General features: G+C 47.1%; 1 protein-coding gene across 3 annotated transcripts; it reads right to left on the reverse strand.

The window, feature by feature from the left end:
• Positions 1 to 1983: 1983 nt before the first annotated feature.
• GAR1 (GAR1 ribonucleoprotein) lies at positions 1984 to 9473 on the reverse strand. Of its 3 annotated transcripts, none has more exons than XM_068137449.1 (7): positions 9261 to 9473; positions 7451 to 7641; positions 7216 to 7370; positions 5826 to 5885; positions 5301 to 5436; positions 4361 to 4462; positions 1984 to 3567 (listed from the first exon to the last, which is right to left on the reverse strand). In XM_068137449.1, the coding sequence occupies exons 2-7, from the start codon at positions 7626 to 7628 to the stop codon at positions 3554 to 3556; spliced, it is 645 nt and encodes a 214-aa protein (XP_067993550.1). In that variant the 5' UTR covers positions 7629 to 7641; positions 9261 to 9473; the 3' UTR covers positions 1984 to 3553. The 3 variants fall into 3 exon arrangements, with proteins under 3 accessions (XP_067993550.1, XP_067993551.1, XP_067993552.1); XM_068137450.1 differs by lacking the exon at positions 9261 to 9473 and adding an exon at positions 9070 to 9212; XM_068137451.1 differs by lacking the exon at positions 9261 to 9473 and adding an exon at positions 8848 to 8939.
• Positions 9474 to 11606: the final 2133 nt, after the last annotated feature.

Raw genomic sequence — 11606 nt, forward strand, 5'->3', positions numbered from 1 at the left:
TGACACTAACAGCTTCCCCCCATGCCCCCACTGCACATTGTACTGTGACTTTTTGCCCCTCACAGACACCACAGGTACTTGAAACTCCCCATTTCTGCCAACATAACTGTTCCTGCCTGGGTGGTGTTACAGTGCCTACCTGTCCCGTTCCATGCAGAAGCCTAGGATGTGTGGTAGCATGTATATAGAACTCACACCTCATTGTGCTTACTAGGGTTAAGAACACAGCAAGTCACAGACAGGATTTGAATGAAAAGCTCAAGACAGAGAGGAAGGTGCCACATAAAATTAGAGAGGTTGGATTTTAGCTCATTGCAGCATTACACTGCAGACAACAGTCTTAATTTTTTAAAACCCAGAACTTTCACCTCTTACAGTTAGCAACTACCTGCACTAGGAGGGCAAGGCCATGCCATAGCACAGACCACAAGACTGGGTGGGCCTTGTTACAACCAAACACGATGCCTACCCAAGACAGGGAAGAAAATGGAAAAACTAGAAAAGGTAGACATGTGCAGACACTGCTTCCTCACAGGGCAGCACATTTCACACCCAGGCACTTAAGGATATTCTTCCACCACCATCTGAACATCATAAAGCCTTCACAAAGATCTTTTCTGTGTAGGGCACTGCAGAAGGCTTCTCATGCATTTCTCAGCCAGGACTGCAATTCAGTTCCCTATCAAGAGGCCAACCTTCCCTCCAGACCTGCAGTGGATACTGTTCTTCAACCCATCCACACATGGTGGAAAAGCCTCGGCTTTGGCTCTGCAGTGGCTGCAGCCTGACTCATTGCTCCATCTGCTTTGAAATTCAAAGCACAGGCTTCTTGGCTGAGGCTCCAAGGTGCAACTTCATGCAACTGAAGCATCAGTTGTCACACCATGCAATTTAAAAGGGATGGCAGCACAGTCCTATGATCCTCTGTGAAAAAGCATGTCCCTAAAGCATGCAGTGAGAACAGCAAAGCCAAGCATGAATTTGGGTATAAGAGTGAGACCTGTGTTGTGTTAGTCTCCCAAGGCCAGAAGAATATGGAAAGATCCAAGTCAGCTACCCACAACTAGCTAAATCATCAGTGCAGAAACACAGCACAGCAGAGACAAAGATGACCAAAGTAATGACAATTCCAGCTCCACTGCAGGTTGGTATTGTCCAACTCAGACATAGCGTGGCAGAGGACTTTGTCTGGACAAAGGACAATTCTACACTGCCCTGACTCACTCAGGCCCAGCGACAGAGTAACAAAGGTTTAAAGATCTTCAGCAGTCTGGATTGAACTGACCTGGTTGAGATGAAGTCTGTAGCCACATCAAGAAAGTAATCAGTACCCCTCAGTTCTTGACTCTGCTAGGGCTGAACAGCAGGCTGAGTTTCTTCTCACAAAAGCAAATCTAGCAGGAATTCCCATGGTTTATGATTTGTTTTCTTAAGCTGAAGAACATTTTTATCTTTTGTCCCATGCAGCACCTGTTCAGACTTAATTGAATTCTCAAACATTCCATTTGCTACCTTGTTTCAAGTTTTCAGAGATTTGTGTCACCTGTTTGCTGATGAGACAAAGCTGGGAGGAGTTGCTGCCATACCTGAAGGCTGTGCTGCCCTTCAGCCAGACCTGGACAGGCCAGAGCTGGGCAGGGAGAAATTTAAGGAAAGCCAACAAGGACAAGCAGAGAGTCTTACGCCTGGAAAAGAACAACCCCACAGACCAGCATAGGTTGAGGACTGACCTGTTGAAGAACAGCATAGGAGAAAGAGACCTGGGTGTCCTGGTGGACAGAGGTATGACCAAGAGCCAGCCATGTGCCCTTGTGCCCAAGGCCAATGGTATCCTGGGGTGTATTAGAAGGGATGTGGTTAGTAGGTCCCTGTACTCTGCCCTAGTGAGGCCACATCTGGAATATTGTGCCCACGGAACTGCTGTAAAGAGTCCAGCACAGAGCCAAATAGATGAAGGGAATGGAACATTATGGGGAAAAGCTGAGGGAGCTGGGTGCCTTTAGCTTGCAGAAGAGGAGACTGAGGGATGACCTCATTCATGTTTATAAAGATGTGAAGGGTAAGCATTGGGAGGATGGAGCCAGGCTCTTCCCAGTGATGTCTAACAACAGGACAAGGGGCAATGGGTGCAAGCTGGAGCACAGGAGATTCCATGTGAGCATAAGGAAAAACTTTTTCATTATGTGACAGAGCACTGGAACAGGCTGCCCAGAGAGGTTGTGGAGTCTCTGGAGGAGACACTCAAAACCCACCTGTACGTGTTCCCATGTGAACTACTCCAGGTGATCCTGCCCTGGCAGGGGGGGTGGACTGGATAATCCTTCGATGTCCTTTCCAACTCCTCACACCCTGTGAACATTTTTATCTTTTGTCCTATGCAGCATCTCTTCAGACTTAATTCTTGAACATGTGTTTTGCTAGTTTTCAGAGGCTATTCATATTTGTTAAAATGACCAGTAACTGTCCAGTCCTGACAAACTGTTTTTATTAAGAAGGCTCTCATGACTCATTTGCTCATTACTGCACTCCTTAACTTATAAGTGTGACAGTATGATCAGCTCAAATGTAAATCTTTCCACACTGAACATGTTCAAAACAATTTCATGTATTCTACAGACCCCTTTTCAGAAGTGCTTGGTACGAGTCTGTGAACAGAATCCTAGCTCCAGATGAAATCCAGGGAGAGTCTACTTTTCTATTCTTGTTTTATTTCCAAAGTTAAGAACATGTTCTTGAGATGCACCCTGACCTCCTCCATCCTTAAGAAAAAGACAGCTCCTAGCTTTTCAACAACCCTCAACAGAAGCAGGCTATGGGGGAGGATGGGACAGTTAAAAACCCTTAATAATGTTAGTATCAGTACAGATACAATTAGGTGACTTTAAGAATTAACCTTGTCTTATCCATTAGATAGGAGCTTTTAAGAACATGTCTTTTGTTGGCTCTACTTTTCTAAAGGAAATAAATAATTTAGAAAAGTAGAGGGGGAAAAAAAGCCTTTGGCTTTCATTGAGATTTGTAGAGAAAAATCCACAAAATATCTTTGCTATCTTCCTATGTTATGGCATGTATAAAAAAAACAATAGAACTCTATCAACACAAAATTGTTTGTAGCAAAAAAGTTTAAAAGGGTTGTTAAAACAGAATGTCCACTTGAGAGCAAGCCAGAAGATTCAATACCAAAAGGTAATGAGGACCAGGGATCAGTCACACACAGATCTGAGTTCATACTGACAACTTTTCAAGTGTTTACTCCAGACTCCAACTGAAGTAAAGTATTTACTATGTCCTTGGTCCAAAACAACGAGTTTAAGATTAATCCTGGCTTAGTTTAAAAAGTTCAAGTATAGCCTGGGCAGTCTTAGTTCTTCAGCTGGGGCTATCCATTCCTCATGTGTTGATCAACAGCCACTGAGTGTACAAAGAAATTGCCATCTTACAGCTTCAAGTTCTTCATAAAAAGAACTCTTTAAGGGTCCTTTATGAAAAATGTCATTATTCTTCACTTCTGTAGGCAAGGTAAACCAGCGGGGAGATACTGGTGGCTCTCTGTTTAGTGTCCTCTTCCTGTTTTAAGGAGGAAGAAAAACACAGCAAACAATTTATATCTCAGATACATTTAAACAACTACATTACATACATAACATTAAACAATTTGCTAGAATAAAATAATGATCATTATCTCTTCTCTCAGTCCTTTTCCAATGCAGAAAGCAGCATGGTCTTATTACCCAAGCATAAAAACTGCAGGACCCTGTGATGTGGTTTAAACTGGCTCCTGTGATGCACAGAAGCAGTTTTGCATGAAATAAAAACATCTCTTAAAGAGATTTAAAAATATAGCATTCTGTAGAACAAGGATGATCAGAGGGCTGGAGCACCTCTCCTGTGAGGGCAGACTGAGGGAGTTGGGGCTGTTCAGTCTGCAGAAGAGAAGGCTCCGAGGTGACCTCATTGTGGCCTTCCAGTATCTGAAGGGGGCCTACAGGAAGGCTGGGGAAGGACTTCTCAGGATCTCAGGTAGTGATAGGACTAGGGGGAATGGGATGAAGCTGGAGGTGGGGAGATTCAGGCTGGATGTGAAGAGGAGGTTCTTCACCATGAGAGTAGTGAAGCCCTGGAATGGGCTGTCCAGGGAGGTGGTCGAGGCCCCGTCCCTGGAGGTGTTTTAAGACCAGGCTGGACGAGGCTCTGGCCAGCCTGACCTAGTGTGGGATGTCCCTGCCCTTGGCAGGGGGGTTGGGACTAGATGATCCTTGTGGTCCCTTCCAACCCTGACTGATACTATGATACTATGATTTTAAAATAGTAGAATCTAAGAACCATTCTTATTACTGAAACCTAAAAACTGCACACTCACCCCGAAAGCCTCCTCCACCACCTCTTCCTCCTCTGAATCCACCCCCTCTTCCTCCTCTGAAGCCTCCTCCTCTTCCTCCACCTCTTCCTCCGCCAAATCCTCCTAAACATAGGAAATAAATTACATATTGAGGTACATATCAATTGGTCATTGTGCACAACTTGTTGCATTGATAGGTTCTGAAAGAAAAAGAACAACAAACCACCTGAAACTGACAGCTGCTAGACAGATACTGGGTGAGTTACTGGCACCGTGTCTCTTCCAGGGATTATCTGCAGCACTTTTTGGTTATTTTTTTTAATATCTGTTAAACAGTGTCCAAAATACTAAAACCACCAACAGAATTCCACAATAAACTTCTTTCATGAGATAAAAAAAGTACTAGAACAGAACATTAAAACAAACCAAACAGAAAGCTTTCAAACACTTGTGCCACAATGCAAAGGGGCAGGGTAGGGAGCAAAGGAAAGAAACTGCAATGTAAGCAAAAAATGAACTTCAGCTTTAGTTGAGGAATACATGACAGATGATGTTTAAAAAGCAAAGGATAACCACCACCAGGTCACTCACCACCAGGTCACTCACTCCTCTCTCAAACTCTGCCTTTCAAGTATTTTCTCCAAACCAGACCCTCAGAACATACTAAAACTACAGCTTTTGCTGACAGGCTTGAGTGTGCATTACCTTCTACCAGAAGTGTGGTTAGCAGTCATGATCTCTCTCTGTTAGAGATCAGCACACTCTCTTCCCAATTACTGGGGCTAAGGCTAGAGGACCTTGGTCCTCCCATTAGAAAGATACCACTGCCTCAAACATAAATATGCAAATTCAAGAGCTGCAGCTTTACAAATAAAAAACCACAAACAAACCAACCAGAATAATGGAACAATCCACACCAAAACACTCCTACATTCTGCAGCTTTCATTCCTGGGATCTTACCTCTCCCACCACCTCTTCCTCCTCCACGTCCACCACCACGTCCTCCTCTACCGCCTCCACGGGGAGCACCTTTTTCTCCAGGTGGCCTTGGCAAAAATCTCTGAAGGGGCAGCAGCTTTGCTGGATCAATGTAGAACTGTAGGAAAAGAGTTCCAGTAGGCTTTGAAAATACCAAGGCTAAATAGCACATCCACAATTTGGTCTCAAGCCTTTCTGTCAAACTGACCTCTGCAAATAGCCAAATAAAGCAAGCATGCAGGAAATAAATCACAGGGTTACAAAGTCATTAATAGGTGATATTTGCATGAGCTTAATTTGTTCTAAATTTTTGCAGGGCAGGGAAAATTAAGAACATGGCAGAAACCAAAGTGAAAGGGAAAAAGAATTTAATGCTTATGTTTACAAAGTAGAACTAGCTTTTATTAAAATAAATAAAAGCTGAAAAAAGCTTTTCTCATCTGATGACAGAGTAGATTTATCTAACCGATGAGAGAAAGTCAAATTCTGTTATGGAGCTTGGCTAACCTTTTGCATCTTTTTAAATGAAGAGGCTTTCATGTTGTCAGACAGTTTCACTGAAAAATACTGTTAGCTTCTTTAAGGAACATAGCAGGAATAAAACATCAGAAATTGTGGGTTTTATATCACACTAAAGGCACATTCAGACATTTTCTTAGGTAGTATTTAATAAACGAAGCTAAAGATCAAATGAAAAAATCAGAAGAAACTAATTCCACTATTCCTCAGGGGTTTTTTCAGAGTTACAAATACAAATTCTGGTAAAATCTGTTTTTCCTTCCATTGGTTAAGGCATAAGGAAGAACATACCAGTGACAAGAGCACCTGTAACCATAATTGTAAACAAACAAATTTGTACAGCAAGTGACAATTCCTTTAGAACAGAACAGAATTACCCAGGTTGGAAAAGACCTTCAAGATCAAGTCCAACCCATTACCCAACACCATCTAATCAACTAAACCATGGCACCAAGTGCCTCATCCAGTCTCTTTAGCCTCAGGGTGACCTCAAAGCTTATCTGGAACAATTTACATGCTGTGGGAGCTCTTCCAGGGCTGCTACTGCTGGGTAGTAGAACTTCCTGGACGTGGAAAGTGAATAGCCAGCAGAGACTGTCCAGCCTCATCCTACAGTGAAGAGGCAGACACTCCAAGTAACCCCATATGCAGTCTTGCACAAATCTGGCTCTCCAGTACAAAAGGACTTTGTTATGCAGTTTCTAACCTCAAAAAGAGCTGCTGGCCAGCTCTGCTTGATTAAAACTCAAGTTTAATTGGGGAAGCAAGGAGCTGCAAAATCCAGCAACACAGGCTAAGTCTTACTGCTATGTTACAAGGTTACTCACCCAGTTTTGCCATGGATTCTGTCAATGTTGCAGTGACAAGAGAACTAACATTGCCCCTGTCTCAACAATCCTGCTTTGCAAAATGATGTCCTAGCACAGGCTTGTTTTTATTGACAGTAAGAGTGATAAGCCGGACAGTAAGCAATAGAACACCTGAGCACAAACTCACCTTTGTAATTAAGTAATAAGCTGGATCGTGAAAAAGGTCCCCCAATGCACACAAAAAAAAACCTGTTCCCTTGATCCAACTCTGCTACAGGTGAGCAATCTAGAGCAGAAAATTTCATAAGGTAACATCTTGAACTACGATGGGTCCAAGGACATCTGCACTGACATATGGTACTTGGTCATACTGGAAAAGCTTTAAGATAGGCACTTAGTGTTAATGAGGCACCTGCTGACACCAGCAACTGCAGGTAAACTTGTGCCTGTTCACATCTAACTGGTAGCCAAACCTTGAACCATCTTAAAATCCTCAAGAAACCCCCTTTAACAATCAGCCAGCCTTTTAAAAATCTAATCCAGTACATCACACATTCTTTGAAGGATACAAAATCTCTCAGCTGCCCGAAGATCTCATCCACTTTGCCGATCTGTTCCTTGTTGTCCAAGTACACCGGGGCATTGAAATAAGGCACCTTGTTTTCTTCTGTTTTACATTTACAAACAAGGTCATCCTCACATGGGTGCAAGAACTCTCCCAACACTGAAATCAAGAACAAGCGAGCTAAAAATCTGCTGCAGCTGATGTAAATGGAAGAAATATCAATTCTTTAAGTGACTTACAAACTACCCTTTCTGGAGGCCCCTGGTCATATCCGCCTCTGTTGAAGCCTCCTCGTCCGCCTCCCCGTCCAAAGCCACCTCGTCCACCACGATTAAAGCCACCTCTGTCACCGCCACCTCCTCCACGATTGAAACCACCTCCTCTTCCTCCTCCACCTCCTCTTCCACGAAAAGACATTCTCTGCTACCTCCTAAATTGTGGACAAAAAACAACAGTTAAAATGTAAAAGGTATTTCACACTTGAATTGCTGTACAAACTGAAGACCCCTGACAGCATTGTTAGTTCTTTTAATGGTCAGCCACTTCAGCCCTCACTAAGAACACGTAGGCACATTAAAAAAAGTAACTTCACACCTAAGATGTCATCCACTGCAACACCTCCCTGTAAAAATTGACCAGCAGTAATGGCATGCTTTTTGCTCATGTGTATGAGGGCTGAATGTGGCACTCACCAGCCCCAGAAGACCACAACCCTTAAGCCTCAGCCCCACAAAGGAGCCACACAAAGCAAGAACAGACCCAGTGTACATCACAGAATCAAAGAATGATAGGAGTTGGAAAGAACCTCTGAAGACATCTAGTCCAACACCCCTGCTAGAGTAAATCACACAGTACAAATCCAACTAGATTTCGAATGCCTGCAGAGAAAGAGGCTCCTAAACTTCCCTCAGCAGCCTCTTCCAGTGCTCTGCCATCCTCACAGTGAAGAGTTGTTTTGTTTTATTTACACGGAACCTCCTGTGTTCCTGTTTCTGTCTGCTGCCCCTTGTCCTGTCATTGGACACCATGGGGAAGAGTCTGGCATCATCCTCCTGACACTCACCCTTTAGATATTGATCATCTTTAGTAAGATCACCCTTTAGTCTCTTTTCTTCAACAGTCCCAGCTTTCCTAGCCTTTCCTCATAAGACAGATGTTCCAATTCTCTCTGCATCATAGTGGCCCTCCATTGCACTCTCTCCTGTAGCTGCCTGTCTATCTTGAACAAGACCCAGTATTCTAGATAAAGCCTCAACAGGGCAGAGCAGAGGCGAATAGCCTGCTGCTTGTATTCTTGTTAAGGAAGCCGTTGGCATTCTTTTCCATGAGGACGCACTGGCAGTTCACGGTCAGCCTGACGTCCACCAACTCTCCCAGCTCCTTTTCCCCGGAGCTGCCCTCCGGCGGGGTAGCCCCCAACCTGCACAGATCCATGGGGCTGTTCTTCCCCAGGCACAGGACCCTGCGCTTGCCCCTGCTGAAGTTTCTTAGGTTCTTCCCACCCAACTCTCCAGCCGGCGCACGTCTCACTGAACGGCAGCACAACCCCAACCCCACGGGGTGCCAGCCACCCCTTCCAGCGTGCCAGCCACCCCTTCCAGCGTGCCAGCCACCCCTTCCAGCTTGGTATCGTCACCAAATTTGCTGAGGGTCCACTATGTCCCTTCGTCCAGGTCACTGATGAAGATGTTGAAGAGAACTGGACCCAATATTGATCCCTGGTGAACACCACTAGCCACGGGCCTTCCCCAAGACTCTGCCTCGCTCTGCCCACACCGACACCACTTTCCCCCAGCACCTCACAGAGCTCACGGGGCACGGCCTGGAGCCTGCGCATGGGGAGGCCCAGGAACAGCACCTGCTTCCGGACCCCCCGCCACAGTCCGGCGCGGTCCTCCCTCAGGGCTGTTCCCGGCCTTAGGGGTAGGGGACAGGCGGGGTCCCTCCCCGCAGCCGAGCGCTGAGGAGAGACCAAGAGCCGCTGGAAGAGTCGGGAGACAGACACCCACCCCCGCGCGCGCCCCCACACACGGCCCGAGCCGTACCTACCTCCACGTGCGCGTCGCCGTCACCGGGAAACCGCTCGCGCCGCCGGAAATGAGGTTGTCTGCCGTAAATGAAGCGGCACCTCCGGGCGGCAGTGTCGCAAAAGGAGCCTCAACGCCAGTCGTGCTGGTGAGCTGCCGCAGGTCCTGACGCTGCCGGGGCAAAACCGGCAGGCTCGGGTGGTACGGCACTGCTCGCAAGCACGGCTTCCCCATGTTAAACAGAGGGCTGTCGAGAGGAGCAGAGTCGCCTCGCAGCGGGGCGAGCTTCCCCGCCCCCAGCACGACGTGAGCGCCTCGGTCCCGCCTCTCCACCAGTATCTGCGGGCGCGGAAGCTCTGCAGCACCGTCTCTGGTCTACACCTGGGCGTGTGCGGACTCTAAAGGCTGCGGGTGACAGCGTCGTCCTGCCTGTCAGCCGCCTTGCACAGCTGTTTCTGTCTGACAGCCTGGCCTCCTCCTGACGGAGACTTCTTACCATCCCCGATGACAGCCTGGCTTCTGGTCGGCGGGCACTGGTGTGATACCCCGAGCTCCGAGCACCGGTGCGACGGTGCCCTTAGCAGCTCTGCTAACAAAAAGCACCTTGCACTCTGCCGAGTCTGGGAGACCAGTTCTACTGCTCCCCCGCTACTTCCGTCCAGCTGCAGTGATTCGGAGAGGGGTGGTTTGGCTTTGCCTGCTTCAATTAAAAGATTTCCTGGAAACTGACCTTCAGCCCATCTCAAATACTTAAAGATTCACTGTACAAAGAAAGACAGGTGCTGGAGTGGGTCAGAGAAGGGCAACAACGCTGGTGAAGGGTCTGGAGAACTGGTTGTGTGAGGAACAGCTAAGGAAAGGTGGGTTGTTTAGTCTTGGGAAAAAGAGGCTGAGGGCTCTCCACAACTCCCTGAAAGGAGGTTGGAGGCCGGTGGAGTTTGGTCTCTTCTCCCAAGTGATAGGAAGAGAGGAAATGGTCTCAAGTTGCACCAGGGGAGGTTTAGGATGGATATTAAAAGCAACTTCTTGACTGAAAAAGTTCTCAAAGGCTGGAACAGGCTTCCTTGGGAGGTGGTTGAATCCCCCTCCCTGGAGGTGTTGAAAAGACACACAGATGTGGTGCTGAGGGACATGGTTGAGCACCAGACTTGGCAAGAGTTAGATAATGGGTGGACTCCATCGTAAAGTTCTTTTCCTACCTATTCTAAAACATGTAATCTGAGTTTGTAACCTAGCTCAGTATACAATAGACATTACATGGATAGGGGTGTTTCCCTCTCCCCATATATATCACCACATACATATCTCTTACATAAAAACACGTTTATCTTTTACAATGCCTACAATAGTGAAAACCAGCATGATGATTCAATCAGTCTCCTCCAGCAAAAGAAAGGGAATGGGTAAATGGGTATTCCTGTTCTTATTCCCAGCGTGGATTTAGGAAGGGCAGGTCCTGCCTCACCAACCTGATCTCCTTCAGTGATCAGGTGACCACCTGGTGGATATGGGGAAGGCTGTGGATGTAGTCTACCTGGACTTCAGCAAGGCCTTTGACACCGTCCCCCATAGCAAACTCCTGGTCAAGCTGCTAGCCCATGGCTTGGAGAGCAGCACTCTGAGCTGGGTTAGGAACTGGCTGGAGGCTGAGCCCAGAGAGTGGTGGTAAATGGTGCCACAGCCAGCTGGTGGTCAGTCACTAGTGGTGTCCCCGAGGGCTCAGTGCTGGGCCCTATGCTCTTTAATATCTTTATTGATGATCTGGATGAGGGCATTGAGTCCATCATCAGTAAATTTGCAGATGACATCAAGCTGGGGGCAGGTGTGGATCTGTTAGAGGGTAGGAGAGCTCTGCAGAGGGACCTTGACAGGCTGGACAGATGGGCAGAGTCCAACAACATGAGATTCAACACATCTAAGTGCTGGGTTCTACACACTGGCCACAACAACACCAGGCAGTGCTGGAGGCTGGGGTCAGAGTGGTTGGAGAGCAGCCAGCCAGAAAGGGACTTGGGGGTACTGGTTGATAGTAGGCTGAACATGAGCCAGCAGTGTGCCCAGGCAGCCAGGAGGGCCAATGGCATCCTGGCCTGCATCAGGAACAGTGTGGCCAGCAGGAGCAGGGAGGTCATTCTGCCCCTGTACTCAGCACTGGTTAGGCCACACCTTGAGTCCTGTGTCCAGTTCTGAGCCCCTCAGTTTAGGAAAGATATTGACTTGCTGGAAGGTGTCCAGAGAAGGGCAACAAAGCTGGGGAGGGGTTTGGAGCACAGCCCTATGAGGAGAGGCTAAGGGAGCTGGGGTTGCTTAGCCTGGAGAAGAGGAGGCTCAGAGGAGACCTGATTGCTCTCTACAACTACCTGAATGG

The sequence above is a fragment of the Melanerpes formicivorus genome, unplaced genomic scaffold, assembly GCF_026170545.1.
Source record: "Melanerpes formicivorus ecotype bairdi unplaced genomic scaffold, bMelFor1.0.p_v2 SCAF_4, whole genome shotgun sequence".
NCBI classification, from domain to species: Eukaryota; Metazoa; Chordata; class Aves; order Piciformes; family Picidae; genus Melanerpes; species Melanerpes formicivorus.

What these genes read in the sequence shown, in the direction of transcription:
- GAR1 (XM_068137449.1), bottom strand. Translation starts at nt 7,628, where the DNA reads ATGTCTTTTCGTGGAAGAGGAGGTGGAGGAGGAAGAGGAGGTGGTTTC. An exon ending in CATTTAAAAAGATGCAAAAG is followed by an intron (nt 5,437 to 5,825) that starts GTTAGCCAAGCT and finishes CTTTTCCTACAG; the next exon opens with TTCTACATTGATCCAGCAAA. An exon ending in AGGAAGAGGTGGTGGGAGAG is followed by an intron (nt 4,463 to 5,300) that starts GTAAGATCCCAG and finishes TCCTATGTTTAG; the next exon opens with GAGGATTTGGCGGAGGAAGA.